General features: G+C 43.1%; 1 protein-coding gene across 6 annotated transcripts in view; it reads left to right on the forward strand.

The window, feature by feature from the left end:
* Positions 1-12,570, forward strand: part of AIFM3 (AIF family member 3) — a 103,953-nt gene that overhangs the window by 22,167 nt on the left and 69,216 nt on the right. For all 6 annotated transcript variants that reach the window (XM_083151536.1, XM_083151535.1, XM_083151539.1 and 3 more), the window contains exon 2: positions 3,147-3,358. In XM_083151536.1, coding sequence (XP_083007662.1) covers positions 3,328-3,358 — 31 coding nt within the window. In that variant the 5' untranslated portion in view covers positions 3,147-3,327. The remainder of the gene's footprint in view (positions 1-3,146; positions 3,359-12,570) is intronic.

Below are 12,570 nucleotides of genomic sequence, written 5' to 3' on the forward strand. Positions count from 1 at the left end.
GTAATAGATCTCTTGGAGTATGGGTACAACAAAAGACAGGAAAATATGCAGCTTAGACAAAAACAATATTGTAGAACAAGCAGTGCCTTTATAAGTACGCGTGTCTCTGTGAACCCACAAGAGGATTAGTATTGCAAATCTGAATACATAGAAATATGGTACTTTGCAGACAGGGTCACTTATAAGAAATGCAGAATTAAAGCTGGGATTATATTGTCACTGTTCCAAGCATTCCGGCCTATTGCCAAGTATTTTAATACACGGTACCTCCAACTATAGTGAATGAACCCTCTGGGAGATGATGTTGTAACTAGTTAAACAATGCATGTTGACTTGCCAGCTTCTTGCCATTGTATTAGTGGAGACAGTTCATTTTAGTCTTTCCCCATCATTTCTAACATTCACATTTCCTTTATTTGTTAGGGGGTTATACTGGCTTTGGTTAGACAATGCCATAGCGTGGTGTCTAACTGCTGCTATGGGAGCCGGTTCAGATGTGTTGTATTTAGGCAAAGGCTGCATACAAGATCATTGTGGCAGAAATACCTCATGGAGACCAATGTCTTCTCAGGAAAAATAAAGCACGGATAATGGACATAAGTAATAATGGCACTTATTATTTTCTGCCACTTAATTTACTTCATTTGTCATAAAGGACAAGACAAAGATGATACTTTATGGAATACTGACATCTGATTGAATGCATGATTTAAATTTAGACTTGTAATTGTTAGGTGTTCTATCCAATCTCTCTATAATGACTACTTTAACATCTACATTAATTTAAATTACAATTAGTAACATTATTTCCACATTTAGCATAAAGATCACATTAACATTTTGGGGTTTATTTAAGACAGGAATTAAAACTCTATCACCAAAGCATTCTAAAACCTATTTAATATGTACCACCACAATTCCCTGAAAAGACCAGCTCCGTATTGTGATGTGAAAGCAAGAAATAATTACTGAAAATGTTTTTATTTATACATAAAAAAAAATAGTGGGGAATTTATTCAAATAAATTTCCACCTGTGTTCTGAGGCTGTTTCCACCCTTAATGTTCTGATGACCACGGAAGAGACCTCAGTCACCTCCTTGAGGTCAGCATCTGCCCTGGCCTGATTGCATTTGTGTAAAAAGTTGATAAGCACCCCTGCTCCCTGTCTTACTGCCTTGTTTAATAGCAAATGGGATGGGGCCACTTTTGTTTCAGTCACTTCTGCCACTACAATTACAGTTATCTGTAAGGAAGGTAAGTTCTTTCTAGACTCTTGACATCAAGTTGTTTGCCAAGATCTTACCTACTCACTTGAAAATATGACTGCCTCACCTTATCCAAACTTACCAGGTGGGGTTTGTCCTGGGCCATCAAGTTCTTGATAATGCCAGATGGAGGGATTGATTTCATTTAACATATCAATACTACTAGTGTCCACTGATGAGAAATGTAGTGCACTGTGAAGATCCGGGCCGGTAGTTTGAAACCAGAAGTGGTCATTACTGGGGCTGGAAAATATCTCTAAGGTTTCCTTAGTATGCTTATATTGTAGTCTTGTCCAAAAACAAGATTATTTGTGGAAATGAGAGTGCAATAAATTGGGAAGGTGCAGCCCACTACAACATAAGAAAGGGGGGTACACCACCTCCCACAGGATCAATTTTGTAGTCTTGTGGAAGTGAACCAGATCACTAGAAAGAGTGTAAAAAAATATATAGACAAGATAATTTTATAATAGCAGTGCACATACGCATACGGCATATGAGCATGGCATTTATTTGGTGATCACCAGTTGCAGATCAGCAGTGATCACCTGCTCCCCCAACCTACCCCCATGTGGGACTGGTGGGAGGTTTGGAGAGGGAACAAGACAGCGACAAGCACTGCTCAAAAGCACCCATCATCACAGGGGGTGCAGGTCTCGATCCACACGGTTAAAGGTGGACAATAAGCTGGAAGGAAGGTTTGAGCTGTGGTGGTGGTGGGGGGGTGTACGGTAGGGGGCAGAGAGGAATGACAGGATGGGCTCAGGACAATACATTACAAAGGAAGGAGCCAGATGCTCTGATAATAAAATTGGGGAGCCAGACAAAATAGACTCTGCGCTCCCCGGATGACCTGCAATATTTCTGTGGCACCGCTACCATCACCCTTGTTACAGCCCTGCCCCCAAGTCTCTGTAAATTTTTTATTTGTTTAATTTCAAATTGTATTATTTTTAAACACTGCAATGCAATTGTCGGCTGTAGTGTACTAACTAAAGGCAAATTGCAGCTGCTAGGAAGTCCCCCATGCAGATGAATATGTCTCTGCTGTTCCTGTTAATTCTGATCTTTAGCAAAGTGCTCAGGATGAACAATAATATGAGATTACAGTGTTTCAATAGACATCCTCCGTGATGACTTGTGCTGTTGGATAGATGCAATGGCTGCATCTACAGATATCTGTAACTTCAGCAAGTAATCAATGTGAATGTCTTGTGAATTACTTTATGCATTGTTCCATGAATATCTTGTAATTGAATTTAAGCTGTGACTAGTTTACTTTTGTCCGAAATGTGTCTCCTCTGTTAGATAGATGGTCTGGAGAGCATACTGTAACTGTTTTGCTGCATAAGTCAACCAAAATCAAACAAGGGACATTAATCTATGTTGTGCAGACGCAATGCAGATGTTTGCGGGACCAAGTAAAAACCGGAACTGGACCGGACCCTGAACACCGGACTGGAAAGGCTCCAATCAGCAAACTATGCCATTCCAGAGCTTGTAGTGACAGGTCTGGGGGGGTACCTCTCCAGGTATGGGGTGGGGATCCCATCAGGGGGGTGCATGTGACAGCGGTCACCTGGGAGATGGGGAAGGAAAGATTACAGCCTCCCCATATGGTCTGGACCATTCCAGTTTATACTGCATCCCTGGACCATACAGGAAAGCTGTAATCCCTCCCTCCACTTCTCCCTGGTGACAGCTGTCACAGGCACCCTCACCGGATGGGAAACTCCAGGCCAGACACCCCCCAGACCAGACACTACAAGCTCCGGAATGATTCAGGTTTTCACCCATTCCCCATGTTTGCCCTAATTTCTTTGTGTTAAAAGGAAGCCATGTTCATTTAACAAATAATGTAACTTTTGTGTCTTGTACAGGTTGTTAAGGAACCTTGCAGAATGAACAGACAGGCTCCAACAATACAGATGTTCTTTGTATTATGTTCCAGGCTTATACAGTATCCCCACCACTAAAGTATGGCTTAACAACATCTCACCTGGAATCTGTTTGGAACCATTGAATTTTTGGTACATTTTCTTGTCTTTCATTTAACTCATCATGGGGAGATGCTTCTCCAAACCTAAACCAGGTGAGAAACATTATTGATACTCTGCATCTTTCATGTCCAGCTGCCATGCACTGCCGTGCCGACCTTCGTCCGAGCGCCTCCCAGACCATCAAATGTTTTTTTTTTCCGTTTGGATATGTAAGTAAGTCTAAACTGACTTTTATTTCTGGGGGAGAGGGCTGAAAAGGGGCTGGGTGCTGATGTCATGTGATGTCAGCCACCCGCACCTAGCGGGCATCGGCCTGCCTGTGTTCCCAGGAGAACGCCCAGCGGTTTCATGTGGACACCCATAAAATGCTGGTATTTCCCCTGCAACAGCCCCTTGTCCGCCCCCTTCCCTACCCTGCCGGTGCGAAAGCCTTGGCGAGTGTGATACTCACCAAAAGGCGTCCGCATAGGGGGTCTGCACATGTGCATATTTGCGCATGCGCAGACCCGCACAATCAAAAAAAGGGCTGAATTAGGCCCCGACCGATTGGGTCTGAATCAGGCCCAATGTTCCAAGACAGACGTGTACACTCTGCGGGGCTACTGCTGGAAGGAATGTTAATTCTGCGCTCTTGCAGGGAGGATTAAAGAACGCTCTAGGTTACAATTAATCCAAGGAAAATGTTACTTGCTTTCTTTCACGTACAGAACATTCAGCTGGAATGAGCACAGAATGCTTACTATAATGAGATTGGACTAATATAGTTTGTACTCTGCGTGTCTAGGCCACAATAATGATAAAAATTCCAAATCCTATCACTCTTGTAGCAGTGGGGAGCCGTTTGATAAGTACATCATTTTGGCAGTTGATGCTAAATAGAAAAATAATTATTTTTAATTGGAAAGGCAATTAATATAGTTTTATAACTTGTCAAAGTACTCTTAACCCCTTCCTGACAGAGCCAGTTTTTGCGTTCCTGACAGAGCCCTTTTTTTCAAATCTGACATGTCTCACTTAAGTGGGGATAACTTTTTTTTGCTTTTACTTATCCCAGTGGTTTTGAGATTGTTTTTTCGTGACACATTGTACTTCAAATTAGTGGTAAATTTGGGTCGATACAGTCTGTGTTTTTTTGTGAAAAATACCAAAATATCGTGAAAAAATGGAAAATTTAGCGATTTGCAAAATGTTAAATTTTCTGCTTGTGAGACAAATAATCTTACCACTCAAAATAGTGAATAACTAACATAGACCATATGTCTACTTTATGTTGACATCATTATTTCAACTTCCTTTTAATTTTTTGGGACACTAGGAGGCTTACAATATGAATAGCAAATTCTCAAATTTTCAAGAAAATTTCAAACACTGATTTTTTTAGGGACCAGTTCAGTTCTGATGTGACTTTGAGGGACTTGTATGTGAGACACCCCCATAAATGATGCCATTTCAAAAACTGCACCCCTCACAGTATTCAAAACAGCATTTTGGAAGTTTGTTAACCCTTTAGGTGTTTCACAGGAATTAAAACAAAGTGTAGGTGAAATTTCAAAATTTCTTTTTTTTTGCAGATTTGCAATTTTAATACATTTTTATAAGGAACACAGTACATTTTACTAGAGAAATGTGACTAAAAATTGATTCCCCCAATTCTTTTGTTTTCATAAATATCCTATATGTGGCCCTAGTGTGCACGGTGACCAAACCACAGGCTTCATAATAGAAGGAGCACCTACTTGATTTTGGAGCCTCCTTTTTATGAGATTATTTTTTAGGCACCATGTAGGTTTCAAGGCACCATAAGATGCTAAAAGTTAGGAACCCCCCCACAAGTGACCCCATTTTGCAAACTACACCCCTCAGGGAATTCATCTAGGGGTATAGTGTACATTTCAAACCCCCAGGGGTTTCACCAATTGTGGTACAACTGGGCAGTGAAAATGAAAAATTATTTTTTTTACACAAAAATGCAGTTCTGGCTCCAAATTTGTCATTTTCAGAAGGTATGAAGGAGACAAAGCACCCCAAAATCTGTGCCCCAATTTCTCCCGAGTACGGCAATGCCTCACATGTGACCAAAAAATACCAGTTGGGTGCATGGCAGGACTCAGAAGGGAAGGAGTGATTTTTGGATTTTGCAGCTCAGATTCTGGTGGAATTTTGGTGGGTGCTATGTCGCATTAGCAAGACCCCCCAAGCACCAATACAGTGGAACCCCCCCACAAGTCACCCCATTTTGCAAACTACACCCCTCAGGGAATTCATCTAGGGGTATAGTGTACATTTCAAACCCCCAGGGGTTTCACCAATTTTGATACAAGTGGGCAGTGGAAATGAAAAATTACATTTTTTTACACAAAAATGCAGTTCTGGCTCAAAATTTTTCATTTTCAGAAGGTATGAAGGAGAAAAAGCACCCCAAAATCTGTGCCCCAATTTCTCCCGAGTACGGCAATGCCTCACATGTGACCAAAAAATACCAGTTGGGTGCATGGCAGGACTCAGAAGGGAAGGAGTGATTTTTGGATTTTGCAGCACAGATTCTGGTGGAATGAATGGTGGGTGCTATGTTGCACCAATACAGTGGAACCCCCCCACAAGTCACCCCATTTTGCAAAGTACACCCCTCAGGAAATTCATCTAGGGGTATAGTGTACATTTCAAACCCCCAGGGGTTTCACCAATTTTGATACAAGTGGGCAGTGAAAATGAAAAATTACATTTTTTTACACAAAAATGCAGTTCTGGCTCAAAATTTTTCATTTTCAGAAGGTATGAAGGAGAAAAAGCACCCCAAAATATGTGCCCCAATTTCTCCCGAGTACGGAAATGCCTCACATGTGACCAAAAAATACCAGTTGGGTGCATGGCAGGACTCAGAACGGAAGGAGTGATTTTTGGATTTTGCGGCTCAGATTCTGGTGGAATTTTGGTGGGTGCTATGTCGCATTAGCAAGACCCCCCAAGCACCAATACAGTGGAACCCCCCCACAAGTCACCCCATTTTGAAAACTACACCCCTCAGGGAATTCATCTAGGGGTATAGTGTACATTTCAAACCCCCAGGGGTTTCACCAATTTTGATACAAGTGGGCAGTGAAAATGAAAAATTACATTTTTTACACAAAAATGCAGTTCTGGCTCGAAATTTTTCATTTCCAGAAGGTATGAAGGAGAAAAAGCACCCCAAAATCTGTGCCCCAATTTCTCCCGAGTACGGCAATGCCTCACATGTGACCAAAAAATACCAGTTGGGTGCATGGCAGGACTCAGAACGGAAGGAGTGATTTTTGGATTTTGCAGCTCATATTCTGGTGGAATTTTGGTGGGTGCTATGTCGCATTAGCAAGACCCCCCAAGCACCAATACAGTGGAACCCCCCCACAAGTCACCCCATTTTGCAAACTACACCCCTCAGGGAATTCATCTAGGGGTATAGTGTACATTTCAAACCCCCAGGGGTTTCACCAATTTTGATACAAGTGGGCAGTGAAAATGAAAAATTACATTTTTTTACACAAAAATGCAGTTCTGGCTCGAAATTTTTCATTTTCAGAAGGTATGAAGGAGAAAAAGCACACCAAAATCTGTGCCCCAATTTCTCCCGAGTACGGCAATGCCTCACATGTGACCAAAAAATACCAGTTGGGTGCATGGCAGGACTCAGAACGGAAGGAGTGATTTTTGGATTTTGCAGCTCAGATTCTGGTGGAATTTTGGTGGGTGCTATGTCGCATTAGCAAGACCCCCCAAGCACCAATACAGTGGAACCCCCCCACAAGTCACCCCATTTTGCAAACTACACCCCTCAGGGAATTCATCTAGGGGTATAGTGTACATTTCAAACCCCCAGGGGTTTCACCAATTTTGATACAAGTGGGCAGTGAAAATGAAAAATTACATTTTTTTACACAAAAATGCAGTTCTGGCTCGAAATTTTTCATTTTCAGAAGGTATGAAGGAGAAAAAGCACCCCAAAATCTGTGCCCCAATTTCTCCCGAGTACGGCAATGCCTCACATGTGACCAAAAAATACCAGTTGGGTGCATGGCAGGACTCAGAACGGAAGGAGTGATTTTTGGATTTTGCAGCACAGATTTTGGTGGAATGAATGGTGGGTGCTATGTTGCACCAATACAGTGGAACCCCCCCACAAGTCACCCCATTTTGCAAAGTACACCCCTCAGGGAATTCATCTAGGGGTATAGTGTACATTTCAAACCCCCAGGGGTTTCACCAATTTTGATACAAGTGGGCAGTGAAAATGAAAAATTACATTTTTTTACACAAAAATGCAGTTCTGGCTCAAAATTTTTCATTTTCAGAAGGTATGAAGGAGACAAAGCACCCCAAAATCTGTGCCCCAATTTCTCCCGAGTACGGCAATGCCTCACATGTGACCAAAAAATACCAGTTGGGTGCATGGCAGGACTCAGAAGGGAAGGAGTGATTTTTGGATTTTGCAGCTCAGATTCTGGTGGAATTTTGGTGGGTGCTATGTTGCATTAGCAAGACCCCCCAAGCACCAATACAGTGGAACCCCCCCACAAGTGACCCCATTTTGCAAACTACACCCCTCAGGGAATTCATCTAGGGGTATAGTGTACATTTCAAACCCCCAGGGGTTTCACCAATTTTGATACAAGTGGGCAGTGAACATGAAAAATTACATTTTTTACACAAAAATGCAGTTCTGGCTCAAAATTTTTCATTTTCACAAGGAATGAAGGAGACAAAGCACCCCAAAATCTGTGCCCCAATTTCTCCCGAGTACGGTAATGCCTCACATGTGACCAAAAAATACCAGTTGGGTGCATGGCAGGACTCAGAAGGGAAGGAGTGATTTTTGGATTTTGCAGCACAGATTCTGGTGGAATGAATGGTGGGTGCTATGTTGCACCAATACAGTGGTACCCCCCCACAAGTCACCCCATTTTGCAAAGTACACCCCTCAGGGAATTCATCTAGGGGTATAGTGTACATTTCAAACCCCCAGGGGTTTCACCAATTTTGATACAAGTGGGCAGTGAAAATGAAAAATTACATTTTTTTACACAAAAATGCAGTTCTGGCTCAAAATTTTTCATTTTCAGAAGGAATGAAGGAGACAAAGCACCCCAAAATCTGTGCCCCAATTTCTCCCGAGTACGGCAATGCCTCATGTGTGACCAAAAAGTGGCAGGACTCAGAAGGGAAGGAGTGATATTTGGATTTTGCAGCACAAATTCTGGTGGAATGATGGTGGGTGCTATGTCGCATTAGCAAGACCCCCAAAGCACCAATACAGTGGAACCCCCCCACAAGTGACCCCATTTTGCAAACTACACCCCTCAGGGAATTCATCTAGGGGTATAGTGTACATTTCAAACCCCCAGGGGTTTCACCAATTTTGATACAAGTGGGCAGTGAACATGAAAAATTACATTTTTTTACACAAAAATGCAGTTCTGGCTCAAAATTTTTCATTTTCACAAGGAATGAAGGAGACAAAGCACCCCAAAATCTGTGCCCCAATTTCTCCCGAGTACGGCAATGCCTCACATGTGACCAAAAAATACCAGTTGGGTGCATGGCAGGACTCAGAAGGGAAGGAGTGATTTTTGGATTTTGCGGCTCAGATTCTGGTGGAATGAATGGTGGGTGCTATGTGGCATTAGCAAGACCCCCGAAGCACGGTGAAATTATGAACCTAATATTCCATAGATGTGTGGTATATTTTAAAACACTCCTTTATACATAGGCCGGGTTTGTCGGGGCAAGTGTCACACTGGAAAATAGTTTGCTTTCTTATTCCCTTTTTATAGCAAACTTTGCACCTTTTTTGTGTCCTGCCCTTTTTTCCAGTGGAGGGGATTTCATCAGGAAAATGCTGCCCTGGTACAATACGGGGGCCAGTACTAGAAGTACTGGGGCCCTCTGCCTGCTGGTTCCCAAATATTAGGCCCTTTATGACTTCCTCTTGAAAGTGCATAAATGTCCCCCTCTGGCCGGTAGAACGGAATAGCACGTAAGCGTTATACAGTGCCATCTGGATGATATACACGGCCACCTTCTTGTACCAGATTTTTGTTTTCCGCAGGGCACTGTACGGCTTCAGTACCTGATCTGAAAGATCCACTCCGCCCATGTACCTATTGTAATCCAGGATACAATTAGGTTTTGAGGTGTGGGTACTGGTACCTCGTACAGGGACGGAGGTGGTACTGTCTCCGTGAATTGTTGTCAGTATAAGGACATCCCTCTTGTCCTTATATTTGACCAACAACATATTTTCGTTGCATATTCCCCTGCTTTCACCCCTTCTCATTACTTGGGCAATGTGCGTTTTTGGGAGGCCTCTTTGGTTCTTGCGCACAGTACCGCAAGCTGCTGTACCTCTTGAACCAAGGGCCTTAAACAGGGGGATGCTGGTGTAAAAGTTATCCACATAGAGGTGATAACCTTTATCCAGGAAGGGGTGCACTAAATCCCAGACAATTTTCCCACTAACACCTACGAGGGAGGGGGGGCATTCTGGCGGTTCAATTCTTGAATCCTTCCCTTCATAAACCCTAAACCTGTGAGTGTACCCTGAGGTGCTTTCACACAGTTTATACATTTTTATGCCATACCTTGCCCTCTTACTGGGAAGGTACTGTCGGAATTTAACCCTTCCTTTAAAATGTATAAGGGACTCGTCGATACAAATAAATTTTTCAGGGATGTACACCTCTTCAAATTTGGCACTGAAATGATCAATGACCGGCCTGACTTTGAATAGCCGGTCAAAGGTGGGATCATCTCTGGGTGGGCACTGTGCATTATCGGTGTAATGTATAAATTTAAGAATTGTCTCAAATCGAGCCCGGGGCATGGCCATACGGTAAAATGGAGTACTGTACAGAACATCTGTACTCCAATATTGCCTAATTTCTGGCTTTTTTACTATGCCCATATGAAACACCAGACCCCAAAACGTCATCATCTCTACTGCATCTACAGGGGTCCACCTAGCAAATGATGACGTGGGGTTTTGAGCAATAAACTGCTGGGCATATAAATTAGTTTGGTCCACCATTAAATTTATAAAATCATCAGAGAAAAATAATTTGAAAAAGTCAATTTCTCTGAGACCTGTGGAATCAAATTGGATTCCTGGCATGGCCAAAAACTCAGGAACCTGGGGCTCAAAATTGTCTGGTGGTGGGGTCCATACGAGATCAATTGTTGGGGGGGGGGGTCTCAGCTGCTCTACGGGGGCGTCTTTGAGGGGGTCCCTCATCACCAGAGGAGGAAGAGGAGCTTAAGGCGAATCCTTCAAATTCCCCGCTTGCATCACTGGCTGTGTCAGAGTCAGAAGCAAGCATGGCATATGCCTCCTCCGCTGAATACATTCTCCTGGATGACTGGGAGGACATTTGGGAGGACATTTGGGAGGACATTTGGGATGCCATTTTTATTTTTGTGTTACTGGTAGTGAAATGTTTCAACACGTGTATAGTGTAGGGGGGGGTACAAACTTTATTTCAATCCGGGGGGTATGTAGTGTGTAGTGTGTATGTGGTGCAGAAAAAAAAAAAATACTTTATACCAATAAAAAAAAATAAAAATGAAGGGGTTAAAAATAAAAAATTTAAGGGGTTAAAAAAAAAAAAAGGTCCTGCGCCAAAAATTGAGCACAGATGTTGGTCAGTAACGTCTGTCACTGAACAGCGCTCAAAGGCAACAGGAATTTGATCAAAAAAAAAAAATATAGATCAACCCTGTGCCGAAAAAGATGATCAGTGATGTACGTCACTGATCAGCGCACAGCGGCCACAGGACACCCACAAAATCACAGTGTGTGTAAAAAAAAAAATTAAAAAAAGACCCCACAGCACTCACAAAAAAAAAAAAAGGTGATCAGTGATGCGACACTGATTACCAGTGAGGTGCAGCAGGTGCACAACCTTTGGTGCAACTGACAGGTATATATATAAAAAAAAAAAAACCTCTGTACCCCCAAAAAAGTTGCTGATCACCTCAGATATAGTGATCAGCACAAAAGGCGGGGGCAGCAGACACAAAATTTAGCACTCTCTATCACTCTCTGTCACTATCTCTCTCTATCTCTCTATCTCTCACTATCTATCACTCTATGACACTGCAGCAGCAGCACTGACAGGTATATCTATATATAAAAAAAAACCTGCGCCCCCAAAAAGTTGCTGATCAGTTAATTTATACTGATCAGCACAAAAGGAGGGGGCAGCAGTCAGTTATATCAAAAATATATAGCACAATCTGTCACTATTTCTCTCTATCTCTCTCTCTCTATCTCTCTCTATCTCTCTATAACTATCACACTGCAGCAGCACAAAATATAGCACTCTGTCACTAGGCCTCTCTATCTATCTCTCTCTCTCTATCTCTCTCTATCTATAACTATATCACACTGCAGCAGCACAAAATATAGCACTCTCTGACACTATCTCTCTCTCTATCTCTCTCTCTCTATCTCTCTCTATCTCTCTATAACTATCACACTGCAGCAGCACAAAATATAGCACTCTGTCACTAGGCCTCTCTATCTATCTCTCTCTCTCTATCTCTCTCTCTCTATCTATAACTATATCACACTGCAGCAGCACAAAATATAGCACTCTCTGACACTATCTCTCTCTCTATCTCTCTCTATCTCTCTCTATCTCTCTCTATCTCTCTCTATCTCTCTCTATCTCTCTATCTATCTCTCTCTCTATCTAGCTAGTACACTGCAGCAGCACAATTTCACAGGAAGGCACAAGTAGCAACAGGATCCAGGAAGCAGTGATGAAGCAGCGATCAGGTAAGTATGGAGCAAGTATGGAGCAAGGTTCTGGTCAGTATGGCGGCAGGGGGGTACGGTGACCGCACTGCACGCTATTCCAGACCGGAATGGCGTCTGCAGTGCAGTCACCGTTAGTTTAAATCCCCCTCCTTGGCTGTGATTGGTCCGTCGGTCCGACGAACCAATCACGGCCTTTGGGGGCGGGCGGGGTGAGGTGGGGTGACACCAGTGTCACCCTTACACCCCGCGGTGATTGGTGCTGTACTTTACAGCACCAATCACCTCTGATCCCGTGTCACCGGCGAACGTTATTCGCCGGTGACACAGGAAAACGCTGTAATTGGCTGTTCACACTGAACAGCCAATCACAGCGATCGCCGACGGGGGGGGCGGCATCGCAGCCCCCCCTGGGCATGCACGGACATGTCTGCTGTCAGGGACAGCAGACATGTTGAAACTGTCACCGCGTCTATAGACGCGGTGACAGTTTAAATCCATGACGTACATTTACGCCAT

The sequence above is a fragment of the Crinia signifera genome, chromosome 1 (assembly GCF_055691185.1).
Source record: "Crinia signifera chromosome 1, ASM5569118v1, whole genome shotgun sequence".
NCBI lineage: Eukaryota > Metazoa > Chordata > Amphibia > Anura > Myobatrachidae > Crinia > Crinia signifera.